The 16,761-nt window shown below is 42.1% G+C and overlaps 1 protein-coding gene across 3 annotated transcripts in view; it reads right to left on the reverse strand.

Moving 5' to 3' along the window:
* Positions 1-16,761, reverse strand: part of tns2a (tensin 2a) — a 220,920-nt gene that overhangs the window by 63,253 nt on the left and 140,906 nt on the right. For all 3 annotated transcript variants that reach the window (XM_061974002.1, XM_061973993.1, XM_061974011.1), the window contains exons 4-7: positions 9,047-9,085; positions 8,598-8,639; positions 5,988-6,037; positions 5,663-5,846 (exon numbers count right to left, since the gene is read on the reverse strand). In XM_061974002.1, the coding sequence (XP_061829986.1) occupies positions 5,663-5,846; positions 5,988-6,037; positions 8,598-8,639; positions 9,047-9,085 (315 nt within the window). The remainder of the gene's footprint in view (positions 1-5,662; positions 5,847-5,987; positions 6,038-8,597; positions 8,640-9,046; positions 9,086-16,761) is intronic.

Consider the following 16,761-nt stretch of genomic DNA (forward strand, 5'->3'; position numbering starts at 1 on the left):
CCCAGCTTTATCTGGAGAACCGCTGGGATTGCTTGCCAGTCAAATCATAGGACACATATAAACAGACAACCATCCATCCATTTTCTATAGCGATTTTCCTAAATAGGGTCTTAGGTGAGCTGGAGTCTACTCCAGCCTCATCTGAAGAACCGCTGGGATTGCTTGCCAATCAAATCATTGGGCACATATAGACAGACAAACATCCATCCTCTTTCTACAGCACATGTTCAAAGGGTCACATATGAGCTGGAGCCTATCCCAGCTGCATTTTTATTACACCCAGGGCTGCTTTCCAGTCAATCATTGTGCCCATATAGACCAACTGTCATCCATCCTCTTTCTACAGCACATGTTCAAAGGGTCACAGGTGAGCTGGAGTCTACCCCAGCTTTATCTGGAGAACCGCTGGGATTGCTTGCCAGTCAAATCATAGGACACATATAAACAGACAACCATCCATCCATTTTCTATAGTGATTTTCCTCATTAGGGTCTCAGGTGAGCTGGAGTCTATCCCAGCTTCATCTGGAGAACCGCTGGGATTGCTTGCCAGTCAAATCATTGGGCACATATAGACAGACAAACATCCATCCTCTTTCTACAGCACATGTTCAAAGGGTCACAAATGAGCTGGAGCCTATCCCAGCTGCACTTTTAGTACACCCAGGGCTGCTTTCCAGTCAATCATTGGGCCCATATAGACAAACTGTCATCCTTCCTGATTCTACAGCACATATTCAAAGGGTCACAGATGAGCTGGAGTCTATCCCAGCTTCATCTGGAGAACCACTGGGATTGCTTGCCAGTCAAATCATAGGACACATATAGACAGACAAATATCCACTGGCTATAGCGATTGTCCTCATTGGAGTCACAGGTGAGCTGGAACCTATCCCAGCTGCATTTATAGAACACCCCTTTCTGCTTGCCTGTCAATCATAGGACACATATAAACAGACAAACATCCGTCCATTTTCTATAGTGATTTTCCTCATTAGGGTCTCAGGTGAGCTGGAGTCTATCCCAGTTTCATCTGAAGAACCGCTGGGATTGCTTGCCAGTCAAATCATAGGGCACATATAGACAGACAAACATCCATCCTCTTTCTACAGCACATGTTCAAAGGGTCACAGATGAGCTGGAGCCTATCCCAGCTGCACTTTTAGTACACCCAGGGCTGCTTTCCAGTCAATCATTGGGCCCATATAGACCAACTGTCATCCATCCTCTTTCTACAGCACATGTTCAAAGGGTCACAGGTGAGCTGGAGTCTACCCCAGCTTTATCTGGAGAACCGCTGGGATTGCTTGCCAGTCAAATCATTGGGCACATATAGACAGACAAACATCCATCCTCTTTCTACAGCACATGTTCAAAGGGTCACAGATGAGCTGGAGCCTATCCCAGCTGCATTTTTATTACACCCAGGGCTGCTTTCCAGTCAATCATTGAGCCCATATAGACCAACTGTCATCCATCCTCTTTCTACAGCACATGTTCAAAGGGTCACAGGTGAGCTGGAGTCTACCCCAGCTTTATCTGGAGAACCGCTGGGATTGCTTGCCAGTCAAATCATAGGACACATATAAACAGACAAACATCCAACCATTTTCTATAGTGATTTTCCTCATTAGGGTCACAGGTGAGCTGGAGTCTATCCCAGCCTCATCTGAAAAACCGCTGGTATTGCTTGCCAGTCAAATCATTGGGCACATATAGACAGACAAACATCCATCCTCTTTCTACAGCACATGTTCAAAGGGTCACAGATGAGCTGGAGCCTATCCCAGCTGCATTTTTATTACACCCAGGGCTGCTTTCCAGTCAATCATTGAGCCCATATAGACCAACTGTCATCCACCCTCTTTCTACAGCACATGTTCAAAGGGTCACAGGTGAGCTGGAGTCTACCCCAGCTTTATCTGGAGAACCGCTGGGATTGCTTGCCAGTCAAATCATAGGACACATATAGACAGACAAACATCCATCCTCTTTCTACAGCACATGTTCAAAGGGTCACAGATGAGCTGGAGTCTACCCCAGCTTTATCTGGAGAACCGCTGGGATTGCTTGCCAGTCAAATCATAGGGCACATATAAACAGACAAACATCCATCCTCTTTCTACAGCACATGTTCAAAGGGTCACAGATGAGCTGGAGCCTATCCCAGCTGCACTTTTAGTACACCCAGGGCTGCTTTCCAGTCAATCATTGGGCCCATATAGACCAACTGTCATCCATCCTCTTTCTACAGCACATGTTCAAAGGCTCACAGGTGAGCTGGAGTCTACCCCAGCTTTATCTGGAGAACCGCTGGGAAATGCTTGCCAGTCAAATCATAGGACACATCCAGACTGACAACCATCCATCCATTTTCTATAGTGATTTTCCTCATTAGGGTCTCAGGTGAGCTGGAGTCTATCCCAGCTTTATCTGGAGAACTGCTGGGATTGCTTGCCAGTCAAATCATAGGACACATATAGACAGACAAATATCCACTGGCTATAGCGATTGTCCTCATTGGAGTCACAGGTGAGCTGGAACCTATCCCAGCTGCATTTATAGAACACCCCTTTCTGCTTGCCAGTCAAATCATAGGACACATATAAACAGACAACCATCCATTCATTTTCTATAGTGATTTTCCTCATTAGGGTCTCAGGTGAGCTGGAGTCTATCCCAGCTTCATCTGGAGAACCGCTGGGATTGCTTGCCAGTCAAATCATAGGGCACATATAGACAGACAAACATCCATCCTCTTTCTACAGCACATGTTCAAAGGGTCACAGATGAGCTGGAGCCTATCCCAGCTGCATTTTTATTACACCCAGGGCTGCTTTCCAGTCAATCATTGGGCCCATATAGACCAACTGTCATCCTTCCTGATTCTACAGCACATATTCAAAGGGTCACAGATGAGCTGGAGTCTATCCCAGCTTCATCTGGAGAACCACTGGGATTCTTTGCCAGTCAAATCATAGGACACATATAGACAGACAAATATCCACTGGCTATAGCGATTGTCCTCATTGGAGTCACAGGTGAGCTGGAACCTATCCCAGCTGCATTTATAGAACACCCCTTTCTGCTTGCCAGTCAAATCATAGGACACATATAAACAGACAACCATCCATCCATTTTCTATAGTGATTTTCCTCATTAGGGTTTCAGGTGAGCTGGAGTCTATCCCAGCTTCATCTGGAGAACCGCTGGGATTGCTTGCCAGTCAAATCATAGGGCACATATAGACAGACAAATATCCATCCTCTTTCTACAGCACATGTTCAAAGGGTCACAGATGCGCTGGAGCCTATCCCAGCTGCACTTTTATTACACCCAGGGCTGCTTTCCAGTCAATCATTGGGCCCATATAGACCAACTGTCATCCTTCCTGATTCTAAAGCACATATTCAAAGGGTCACAGATGAGCTGGGGTCTATCCCAGCTTCATCTGGAGAACCGCTGGGATTGCTTGCCAGTCAAATCATTGGGCACATATAGACAGACAAACATCCATCCTCTTTCTACAGCACATGTTCAAAGGGTCACAGATGAGCTGGAGCCTATCCCAGCTTCATCTGGAGAACCACTGGGATTCCTTGCCAGACAAATCATAGGACACATATAGACAGACAAATATCCACTGGCTATAGCGATTGTCCTCATTGGAGTCACAGGTGAGCTGGAACCTATCCCAGCTGCATTTATAGAACACCCCTTTCTGCTTGCCAGTCAAATCATAGGACACATATAAACAGACAACCATCCAACAATTTTCTATAGTGATTTTCCTCATTAGGGTCTCAGGTGAGCTGGAGTCTATCCCAGCCTCATCTGAAGAACCGCTGGGATTGCTTGCCAGTCAAATCATAGGGCACATATAGACAGACAAACATCCATCCTCTTTCTACAGCACATGTTCAAAGGGTCACAGATGAGCTGGAGCCTATCCCAGCTGCATTTTTAGTACACCCAGGGCTGCATTCCAGTCAATCATTGTGCCCATATAGACAAACTGTCATCCATCCTCTTTCTACAGCACATGTTCAAAAGGTCACAGGTGAGCTGGAGTCTACCCCAGCTTTATCTGGAGAACCGCTGGGATTGCTTGCCAGTCAAATCACAGGACACATAAAAACAGACAAACATCCATCCATTTTCTATAGTGATTTTCCTCATTAGGGTCTCAGGTGAGCTGGAGTCTATCCCAGCTTCATCTGGAGAACTGCTGGGATTGCTTGCCAGTCAAATCATAGGACACATATAGACAGACAAATATCCACTGGCTATAGCGATTGTCCTCATTGGAGTCACAGGTGAGCTGGAACCTATCCCAGCTGCATTTATAGAACACCCCTTTCTGCTTGCCTGTCAATCATAGGACACATATAGACAGACAACCATCCGTCCATTTTCTATAGTGATTTTCCTCATTAGGGTCTCAGGTGAGCTGGAGTCTATCCCAGCTTCCTCTGGAGAACTTCTGGGATTGCTTGCCAGTCAAATCATAGGGCACATATAGACAGACAAACATCCATCCTCTTTCTACAGCACATGTTCAAAGGGTCACAGATGAGCTGGAGCCTATCCCAGCTGCACTTTTAGTACACCCAGGGCTGCTTTCCAGTCAATCATTGGGCCCATATAGACCAACTGTCATCCATCTTCTTTCTACAGCACATGTTCAAAGGGTCACAGGTGAGCTGGAGTCTACCCCAGCTTCATCTGGAGAACCGCTGGGATTGCTTGCCAGTCAAATCATAGGACACATATAAACAGACAACCATCCATCCATTTTCTATAGCGATTTTCCTAAATAGGGTCTTAGGTGAGCTGGAGTCTACCCCAGCTTCATCTGGAGAACCGCTGGGATTGCTTGCCAGTCAAATCATAGGGCACATATAGACAGACAAACATCCATCCTCTTTCTACAGCACATGTTCAAAGGGTCACAGATGAGCTGGAGCCTATCCCAGCTGCACTTTTAGTATACCATGGGCTGCTTTCCAGTCAATCATTGGGCCCATATAGACCAACTGTCATCCTTCCTGATTCTACAGCACATGTTCAAAGGGTCACAGATGAGCTGGAGTCTATCCCAGCTTCATCTGGAGAACCACTGGGATTCTTTGCCAGTCAAATCATAGGACACATATAGACAGACAAATATCCACTGGCTATAGCGATTCTCCTCATTGGAGTCACAGGTGAGCTGGAACCTATCCCAGCTGCATTTATAGAACACCCCTTTCTGCTTGCCTGTCAATCATAGGACACACATAAACAGACAACCATCCGTCCATTTTCTATAGCGATTTTCCTCATTAGGGTCTCAGGTGAGCTGGAGTCTATCCCAGCCTCATCTGAAAAACCGCTGGGATTGCTTGCCAGTCAAATTATAGGGCACATATAGACAGACAAACATCCATCCTCTTTCTACAGCACATGTTCAAAGGGTCACAGATGAGCTGGAGCCTATCCCAGCTGCACTTTTAGTACACCATGGGCTGCTTTCCAGTCAATCAGTGGGCCCATATAGACCAACTGTCATCCATCCTCTTTCTACAGCACATGTTCAAAGGGTCACAGATGAGCTGGAGTCTACCCCAGGCCCCAAACAGGCAAACAACCATTGTGGGGCGGGTGTTCATCATTGTCCTCACCAAAAACTTGTCCTGATGCTTGGACTTGAGCATGGCGGCCACCTCCTTCAGGTTGAGCCGGTACCGCTGCTCTTCCAGCTTGGGCGGGAAGAAGACGGAGATGATCCTCTCCGTGATGTAGGTGAGGTCGAAGTCGTAGTGGCGCTCCATCACTCGCTCCATCACGCGGTCCACGCTGAAGCTCCTGCGCCGGCACACGAGGGGGGGATGAGAGAAGAAGCCAAGCAGAGCGAGTGAAGGAGCGGCGAGAGAAGGGACTCATCGAAGCCACGCCCACATTCCTGATCGGTCACGTGGTGAAATGAACCAATGAGACGACCTTTACCTTGGCAGGGTGTTCCTCTGCTTGGTGTACGTCAAAGACTTGGTGGAGCCCTGTGGAAAGGACGCAATGTAAAGAATGTGAGCTGGAGCCTATCACAGCTGCATTTTAAATACACAATAGGCTGTTTGACAGTCAATTATGGGGAACATGTAGACAATTAACAATCCATTCATCAACATTCTATAGCGATTGTCCTCATTAGGGTGACAGGTGAGCTGGAGCCTATCCCATCTTTATTTGGAGAACACCCCAGATTAGGGATGATGTTTGATAAGAAATTATTGAATCCTTTTATCGAAACGATTCCTAATCGAATCCAGATAGGTGGTTGTATATGGAAAAAAAAACACAATATTTGGTTTAACAAAAGCTTACTTTTATTATATAAGAAACAAATAAAATCTAATAAATAAATAAATATAGACTGTTACCCCCCCTAAAAAAATAAAATAAAATAAATAAATATTGACTGTTGTTGCCCAAAGTATATTAAGTGGGATTTTTCAGAAAAACAAATATATACAGTAACACAAAAACAACCTGTCTCTGTGATCACTATAGGTGTATAAATAATAATATAGTGTTAAATAAAATCGGTCCCTTGGGCACAAAACTGAAAATAATACAGCTCTCCAAAAAGTGCACTTCTGCTGCTATTGGAACATACTAACTACAGCTATTGGAACATACTATCTACAGCTATTGGAACATACTATCTACAGCTATTGGGACATACTAACTACAGCTACTGGAACATACTAACTACAGCTATTGGAACATACTAACTACAGCTATTGGAACATACTAACTACAGCTATTGGAACATACTAACTACAGCTATTGGAACATACTAACTACAGCTATTGGAACATACTAACTACAGCTATTGGAACATAATAACTACAGCTATTGGAACTTATTGGGTAGTGTTACAGTGGCTATAAACAATAAATATACAAACACCATTTCCATATGAGTTGGGAAATTATGTTAGATGTAAATACAAACAAAATACAATGATTTGCAAATCATTTTCAACCCATATTCAGTTGAATATGCTACAAAGACAACATATTTGATGTTCAAACTGATAAAACATTTCATAATCATAATCATTAACTTTAGAATTTGATGCCAGCAACACGTGACAAAGAAGTTGGGAAAGGTGGCAATAAATACTGATAAAGTTGAGGAATGCTCATCAAACACTTATTTGGAACATCCCACAGGTGAACAGGCACATTGGGAACAGGTGGGTGCCATGATTGGGTATAAAAGTAGATTCCATGAAATGCTCAGTCATTCACAAACAAGGATGGGGCGAGGGTCACCACTTTGTCAACAAATGCGTGAGCAAATTGTTGAACAGTTTAAGAAAAACCTTTCTCAACCAGCTATTGCAAGGAATTTAGGGATTTCACCATCTACGGTCCGTAATATCATCAAAGGGTTCAGAGAATCTGGAGAAATCACTGCACGTAAGCAGCTAAGCCCGTGACCTTCGATCCCTCAGGCTGTACTGCATCAACAAGCGACATCAGTGTGTAAAGGATATCACCACATAGGCTCAGGAACACTACAGAAACCCACTGTCAGTAACTACAGTTGGTCGCTACATCTGTAAGTGCAACTTAAAACTCTCCTATGCAAGGCGAAAACCGTTTATCAACAACACCCAGAAACGCCGTCGGCTTCACTGGGCCTGAGCTCATCTAAGATGGACTGATACAAAGTGGAAAAGTGTTCTGTGGTCTGACGAGTCCACATTTCAAATTGTTTTTGGAAACTGTGGACGTCGTGTCCTCCGGACCAAAGAGGAAAAGAACCATCCGGATTGTTATAGGCGCAAAGTTGAAAAGCCAGCATCAGTGATGGTATGGGGGTGTATTAGTGCCCAAGACATGGGTAACTTACACATCTGTGAAGGCACCATTAATGCTGAAAGGTACATACAGGTTTTGGAGCAACATATGTTGCCATCCAAGCAACGTTACCATGGACGCCCCTGCTTATTTCAGCAAGACAATGCCAAGCCACGTGTAACATCAACGTGGCTTCATAGTAAAAGAGTGCGGGTACTAGACTGGCCTGCCTGTAGTCCAGACCTGTCTCCCATTGAAAATGTGTGGCGCATTATGAAGCCTAAAATAGCACAACGGTTGAACAACTTAAGCTGTACATCAAGCAAGAATGGGAAAGAATTCCACCTGAGATGCTTAAAAAAATGTGTCTCCTCAGTTCCCAAACCTTTACTGAGTGTTGTTAAAAGGAAAGGCCATGTAACACAGTGGTGAACATGCCCTTTCCCAACTACTTTGGCACATGTTGCGGCTATGAAATTCTAAGTTAATTATTATTTGCAGAAAAAAAATAAAGTTTATGAGTTTGAACATCAAATATGTTGTCTTTGTAGTGCATTCAACTGAATATGGGTTGAAAAGGATTTGCAAATCATTGTATTCCGTTTATATTTACATCTAACACAATTTCCCAACTCATATGGAAACGGGGTGTGTATTTCTAAGCAACTAATTACCCTTTCCCTCGTGATTAGAAAAGGGAATATCTACAACTTGAAAAGGAGAGAAGATGGGAGAGTGAGACGCTCACCAAGTGTTGGGTGTTTCGAGATGGAGCGGTCCCTCTGCGTTGCTGGAAGCAAACAAGCAAAGACGTCAGCAAAAAGTGAAAATATGACGGGAAGGAGAAGCGGCTGTTTTGATGTCCAAAAAGAGGCGAAGAAGAGGAGGAAGGGGCAGGAAGCCAAAGGAGGGGATGCAGAGGAAGGAAAGGAAAGTTAATGAAACAAACAGACTCTCTAATGGATAAACAGTACTACTTCCTACAACATGTTTTTTTTCTTTTCACAACAGGAATCGTGCAGCGCAGCAGAAATGAAGCTGATCGAGGGATCGGCTTCCCAGAAGGAATTCGGGTATTCGGGTTAGGGGGGCGGGCAATTCAGTGGTTTGCAGAGAACCGTATCTTGCAGGGAGCTACAAAAGGGATCCACAGAGGGTTTGAAGGGGAAAAAAAATGAGGTATGAAACAAGGCTTACCAGGTCATTGGCGGGAGCTGCGATACATGCTGTGGTCACCTAAAACACACACAGGAAGCCGCGTGTGAATACCAGACACACATTTTCCCTTTTTTATTGTGGACGGCAACATTTATTACACGCAAAAACATAACATTTGGAAGAATGAACCGAAAACAAAAAGGTTTTAGTCACTTTATTTTACTCTATCCTCATGGCTGCGATGTAGACCGCTCTAGTCTCTTCTCAAAAAAGCGACGGGCAACAAATCTTGCAGCTTTTTCTAAACTCGTTGAATATTTTTGGAGACTGACATGAAAGCATGCGCCGATTTTTTCAACACGCAGCGGGTGCTCGCTACCTTTTGTCCTCCTTACCATGAATTGATTTACGTGGACCCCGACTTAAATAAGTTGAAAAACTTATTGGGGTGTAACCATATAGCATACTTGCCAACCTTGAGACCTCCAATTTCGGGAGGTGGGGGGTGGGGGCGTGGTTGGGGGCGGGGGCGTGGTTGGGGGCGTGGTTAAGAGGGGAGGAGTATATTTACTGCTAGAATTCACCAAGTCAAGTATTTCATATATATATATATAAGAAATAATTGACTTTCAGTGAATTCTAGCTATAAATATATATTTATTTTATTATATATATATATATATATATATATATATATATATATATATATATATATATATATATATATATATATATATATATATGTGTGGGAAAAAAATCACAAGACTATTTCATCTCTACAGGCCTGTTTCATGAGGGGGGTACCCTCAATCATCAGGAGATTTTAATGGGAGCATTCGCATACCATGGTTTATATAGGGCACAGAGTGGGTGGGTACAGGCTGGCGTAGGGGCGTGGTGATTGGCTCATGTGTTACCTAGGAGGTGTTTCCGTCTGTGGCGGCATGCTGATACAATTTCGCTGCGCTTGTTGAGGGATGACAGGTCTGGACGGTAAATAATAAACAGTTTCTCTTTCAAGCATAGGTTGCATCTTTTATTACCACTATTGTAAGGTGTGCTGGATGCAAGAATTTGCCATGTTATTGAATATTCAACATTATTGTCTTGGAGGTCCCAAATGTGTTTGCTGAGTTCTGTGGTATTCCGCAGGTTTTGGTTCCTGAAAGAAGCCTTGTGATTGTTCCATCTGGTTTTGAACTCTCCCTCGGTTAATCCTACATATGTGTCGGATGTGTTAATGTCCTTGCGTGTTACCTTAGATTGGTAGACAACTGATGTTTGTAAGCACCCCCCGTTGAGAGGGCAATCAGGTTTCTTTCGGCAGTTGCAGCCTTTGTTGGTTTTGGAGTCGCTCTGTCCGGGGGCCGACGGCTCATTTGCAATTGTTTTGTTGTGGTTTGAGATAATTTGTCGTATATTGTTCATGGTATTCATGGCATGTGAATGCTCCCATTAAAATCTCCTGATGATTGAGGGAACCCCCTCATGAAACAGGCCTGTAGAGATGAAATAGTCTTGTGATTTTTTTTCCCACACATACATATATTGCGCTCTACTACGGTATCGAGCACTATTTTTTGGATAACCTTATTAAGACATATATATATATATATATATATATATATAAATAAGAGAAATACTTGAATTTCAGTGTTCATTTATTTACACATATACACACACATAACACTCATCTACTCATTGTTGAGTTAAGGGTTGAATTGTCCATCCTTGTTCTATGCTCTGTCACTATCTTTCTAACCACGCTGAACTCTGATGATGCATTGCTGTGTGGCACGCACAAAAGTGATTTCATCAAATGCACTAGATGGCAGTATTGTCCTGTTTAAGAGTGTCACAACATCGCTGTTTACGGCAGACGAACTGCTTTACTGTAGACGTCGTTTATATTGTTGGAAAGCGGACTCAGGTCCGCGTGGAGCTGGAGGGGGGCGTGGCCTCCAGCTCGGCCTGAATTTCGGGAGATTTTCAGGAGAAAATTTGTCCCGGGAGGTTTTCGGGAGAGGCGCTGAATTTCGGGAGTCTCCCGGAAAATCCGGGAGGGTTGGCAAGTATGCCATATAGTGGTCAATTGTACGGAATATGTACTGTACTGTGCAATCTACTAATACAAGTTTCAATCAATCAATCAATTAATGCTTGAAAACACTAAGCTAAAACTAACTAATAAGAAACATAATAAGTTTAATTTGTATTTCTAAATAGTGGCACAAACGCCAAATTGCTCAACAAATTTGTCAAATCTAAATAACTAATGAAAAAATATACATGTTATTTTGTTCGCTCTGTCAAGCACACCTGTGAAGTGAAAACCATTTCAGGGGACTACCTCTTGAAGCTCATCGAGAGAATGCCAAGAGTGTGCAATAATGGCACAATAATCAGCAATCCTGTTCTGTCTCCCTGTAATGTTTGTCTGATCTTGAATGGGATTGTGCTGAAAACTTTAATTAATAAAGTATTTCTGATTCTGATTCTGTTAATGTGTGCAATAAAGAGCGCGCAGTAATCCGAGCAAAGGGTGGCTATTTTGAAGAAACTAGAATATAAAACATGTTTTCAGTGATTCCACCTTTTTTTGTTAAGTAACATACTATTTACATTACATACATGACTATTTACATTGTAGATTGTCACTGAAGGCATCAAAACTATAACACCTCCATCCATCCATTTTTCTACCGCTTGTCCCTTTCGGGGTCGCGGGGGGTGCTGGAGCCTATCTCAGCTGCATTCGGGCGGAAGGCGGGGTACACCCTGGACACCCTAACACTATCCCTAACCCTACTATGACACCTGTGAAGTGAAAACCATTTCAGGTGACTACCTCTTGAAGCTCATTAAGAGAATGCCAAGAGTGCACTGTAAAAAAAAAAAATCCTATTTTTATGGTTAATTTACTTTAAATTTCTACTGTAATTTTTCTATTTTTTTTAAATAGTTTATAAAACTGTAGAATTGAATCTGTAAATAAACAATCCGCCTGTTATTTTAAGTAATATGCCAGTAATGACAAACTATGTATATTTCTATTTTTTTTTACAGAAAAATACCAAATTAATTATACATAGCATTTTCTGTTTTCTTAAATCACTTTCAAATTCATGTAAAATTACAGTAATTATCTTTCATTAAATATGTAGCTTGTTGTATAAAAGTCTATGTCCATACTAACAATCCAACTAGAATAAAGGTATTTTTCTGCAGAACTGTTTGCATCGTCGCTTTATGAAAGGTGGTTCGTCTTAATAATTTAGTAAAAATCTGTAAAATTACGATATTTTTCCGCAAAACATTTCATGAAAATTTCTGTAAATATAATGTTTTTGATCATTATTTGGTTTACAATGTTTTACTTTAATTTTATGGTTTTCGCTTGGCAGCCATAGCTGCCAGTAGATGACCGTTTATTTACATTCTTTTTTTTTACAGTGTGCGCAAAGCAGTAATAAGAGCATAGGGTGGCTATTTTGAAGAAACTAGAATATAAAACATGTTTTCAGTTATTTGACCTTTTTTTTTTTAAGTACATAACTCCACATGTGTTCATTCATAGTTTTGATGCCAATCTACAATGTAAATATTCATGAAAATAAAGAAAACGCAAATAATGAGAAGGTGTGTCCAAACTTTTGACCTGTACCGTGTAGAGCAGGGGTGCTCACACTTTTTCTGCAGGCGAGCTACTTTTCAATTGATCAAGTCGTGGGGATCTACCTCATTCATATATATAATTTATATTTACTTATTTATGAAATATATGTTTTTGTTAACAAGTTAAAGGTGTTTAATGATAATGCAAGCATGTTTAACACATATAGTTAATATGTTAACAAGTTAAAGGTGTTTAAAGATAATGCAAGTATGTTTAACACATATAGTTAATATTGTTAACAAGTTAAAGGTGTTTAATGATAATACAAGCATGTTTAACATAGTTAATATTGTTAATAAATTAAAGGTATTTAATGATAATACAAGCATGTTTAACACATATAGTTAATATTGTTAACAACTTAAAGGTGTTTAAAGATAATACAAGCATGTTTAACACATATAGTTAATATTGTTAACAAGTTAAAGGTGTTTAATGATAATACAAGCATGTTTAACACATATAGTTAATATTGTTAACAAGTTAAAGGTGTTTAATGATAATACAAGCATGTTTAACACATATAGTTAATATTGTTAACAAGTTAAAGGTGTTTAAAGATAATGCAAGCATGTTTAACACATATAGTTAATATTGTTAATAAGTTAAAGGTGTTAAAAGATAATACAAGCATGTTTAACACATATAGATTCCTTTCTTTCATGAAGACAAGAATATAAGTTGGTGTATTACCTGATTGTGATGACTTGCATTGATTGGAATCAGACAGTGGTGATGATAACGTCCGCATTTTCGAATGGAGGAGAAAAAAAGTCCTCCTTTCTGTCCATTACCACATGAAAGTGGTTGGTTTTTGGCATCTTATTTGTCCAGCTTCCGTACTCCTTTGTATACACTTTACAAGAAATACATTGTCGGCAAACTCTGTAGCTTGCTGGCTTGTGCACGCCAGCTTTCTGAGACTTTTATTTTGTTAGCGCAACTGTGCAGTCGGTCTTTGGAGTTTTGACGACAGGTACGGCGCCAGAGTCTGTTGAAATAAAGTGTTTCTCGCCTTCCAGTCGGTAATTTTAATGAGCTGGCAGCAGCCAGCGTCATCTCAGAAGACCCTCGGGTGCCGTGAATGTCAATCAAGTGACGAAAGTGACGTCATAGTGAAGATTTATGATCGCTCATTTTTAGGACTATTTTTTTAATGCCTGGCTGGTGATCGACTGACACACCCTCCGAGATCGACCGGTAGCTCGCGATCGACGTAATGAGCACCCCTGGTATAGAGCATTATATAGTCAAGGTTTCTGTGCACGGTGGAAGAGGGGTTAGTGCATCTGCCTCACAATACGAAGGTCCTGAGTAGTCTTGGGTTCAATCCCGGGCTCGGGATCTTTCTGTATGGAGTTTGCATGTTCTCCCCGTGACTGCGTGGGTTCCCTCCGGGTACTCCGGCTTCCTCCCACCTCCAAAGACATGCACCTGGGGATAGGTTGATTGGCAACACTAAATTGGCCCTAGTGTGTGAATGTGAGTGTGAATGTTGTCTGTCTATCTGTGTTGGCCCTGCGATGAGGTGGCGACTTGTCCAGGGTGTACCCCGCCTTCCGCCCGATTGTAGCTGAGATAGGCTCCAGCGCCCCCCGCGACCCCAAAAGGGAATAAGCGGTAGAAAATGGATGGATGGGTTTCTGTGGTTTATCCGTTATTCAGTGCTCAATACCGGGGTAGAGTGGAATATACGTATGTTTTTTCCTGACCTAACGTATATTCCGCTCCACCCCGGTATTGAGCACTGAATAATGGATAAATTACAGAAACCTCCACTATATTTTTGCTCCAATATATGACTTGTTGAGCACTCTTGGACAACCCACTATGGAAAAGATCAACATCGGCTACTCCACCAAGAACATACCATTACCATCAAGGAAAGAATACCAGCAAAAACTGATTGAGAAGACGGAACAATTCTTGCGACGTATGCGCTGGAAAGCCTTCTTATTTTTCAACCCAGACGCAGGAAGCGCTACCAAGAACACCTATGGCTTCAAATCAACGACAAAACCCCCCAACAGTAGAGGAACTAAATTACTTTGAAATCGGAATGCTTACAACTGATACAGACAGCAAAATTGAAAGACATACGCAACCCACTCCTCAAACAGCTGAAAGACGACACAGAACGGATCCAAACAGGCTTGTAGGGATGATACAGCCTCTGTGTTTTTTCCTGACCTAACTTCTTTATAGCATTATATATTTGTTTGGATTTGTTTTGGCCGAACTGGAGCATTGATCAGAGCAATAACACTAGACTTGCTGTTACCATCTGCAAGGCCCGTCAGAAGTCCGTAAGTGGGTTCAAAAATGTTTGCACCGCTGGTTTAAGAAGTAATGATGGCTTATAAGTGACAAGACCCTACAAAACAGCGGATTTGTCCTGTTTGTAAAACGTAAAGCTGGAGGAGGCGCATGTGTCTGTTATTAGCCGACACATCAATGGACTGTGACCAAAGGAAGGAGCTTTTGACAGCTGTCTTAACCAAGAAGGTGGCTTACGTAACGGGACACGTGAGCACAGCTGTTTTTGGACTGTTTATTTGGACACAGGAAAAGGGCAAGGGCTTGTGTATATCTAATTGTGCACACAACGGAAATCGCACAGGCCCTGAACCAGGGAGCGTATGTACCCTCCCCTTCGCTTGTTGTTGCTCGTATGTTAACGCCAGGGATCAACAGGAAGGCAGAGGGGCAGATAACGAGCTAAATCCAGAAACAGATCCGGGTGTGATTGTCAAATGACTGTCTGTCTGTGACTCAGTTGAAGAATTGATGGTTTTTCTATCTCCACTGGGGAGATTTATCTCTGTTCTTGTTCCATTTCGCGGATCCTCTGCGGTTTTTCTCATTCCAAGTCTGAGCCCAGATTCTGACCATACACTATAACTTCAAGGCCTGGGCCTGATGTCTCTTTATCCCTTCTCACTGGCTCAGGTCTATCTTCTTTTACAAGCATGAGAACCATCCAAGAAATCTTGGAAGTCTGCTTATGAGTCTGCAGCAGCATATGAAAGTCATTTGCTGCGATACGATGTGGCTTGTTCCAGCATCCTGCTCCTGACATCCAACAGCATCGCCGCCATTCTACCCCTGACTCTCATTACCAAAGAAACGGATTCTTTTTCTCTTACAACTCGCTATTATCACTGTGTAAAAAAAGCCCACGTAACTGCTGGTCTCTTTCAAGTTGAGTCATTGTGTACATCCAGTTCTGGTCTTTCAGAATTAAAGATTTCAGACGCAATGCAGTTGTGATTGATAGTCACATCGGTCGCAGTTCCTGTGAAGTATGAAGATTTATTCGGGCAGTAAGGGGGAGTTTTTCCTTGCCTCTGTCGCCAACATGCTTGCTCATGTGAACTTCTGTTGGTTTATCTTTGATGTGTGAGGAGTGGGTTCTTGAACTTGTGGACTGGCGCTCAAGTCATCTCTGGGGTCAATCGTACATACATAAAGTAGGCTTTGATTGATTGATTGATTGATTGATTGGAACTTGTATTAGTAGATTGCACAGTACAGTACATATTCCGTACAATTGACCACTAAATGGTAACACCCCAATAAGTTTTTCAACTTGTTTAAGTCGGTGTCCACGTTAATCAATTCATGGTATAAATACAGGTAAAAGCCAGTAAATTAGAATATTTTGAAAAACTTGATTTATTTCAGTAATTGCATTCAAAAGGTGTAACTTGTACATTATATTTATTCATTGCACACAGACTGATGCATTCAAATGTTTATTTTATTTAATTTTGATGATTTGAAGTGGCAACAAATGAAAATCCAAAATTCCGTGTGGCACAAAATTAGAATATTACTTAAGGCTAATACAAAAAAGGGATTTTTAGAAATGTTGGCCAACTGAAAAGTATGAAAATGAAAAATATGAGCATGTACAATACTCAATACTTGGTTGGAGCTCCTTTTGCCTCAATTACTGCGTTAATGCGGCGTGGCATGGAGTCGATGAGTTTCTGGCACTGCTCAGGTGTTATGAGAGCCCAGGTTGCTCTGATAGTGGCCTTCAACTCTTCTGCGTTTTTGGGTCTGGCATTCTGCA

This window comes from Nerophis lumbriciformis, linkage group LG01, assembly GCF_033978685.3.
Source record: "Nerophis lumbriciformis linkage group LG01, RoL_Nlum_v2.1, whole genome shotgun sequence".
NCBI classification, from domain to species: Eukaryota; Metazoa; Chordata; class Actinopteri; order Syngnathiformes; family Syngnathidae; genus Nerophis; species Nerophis lumbriciformis.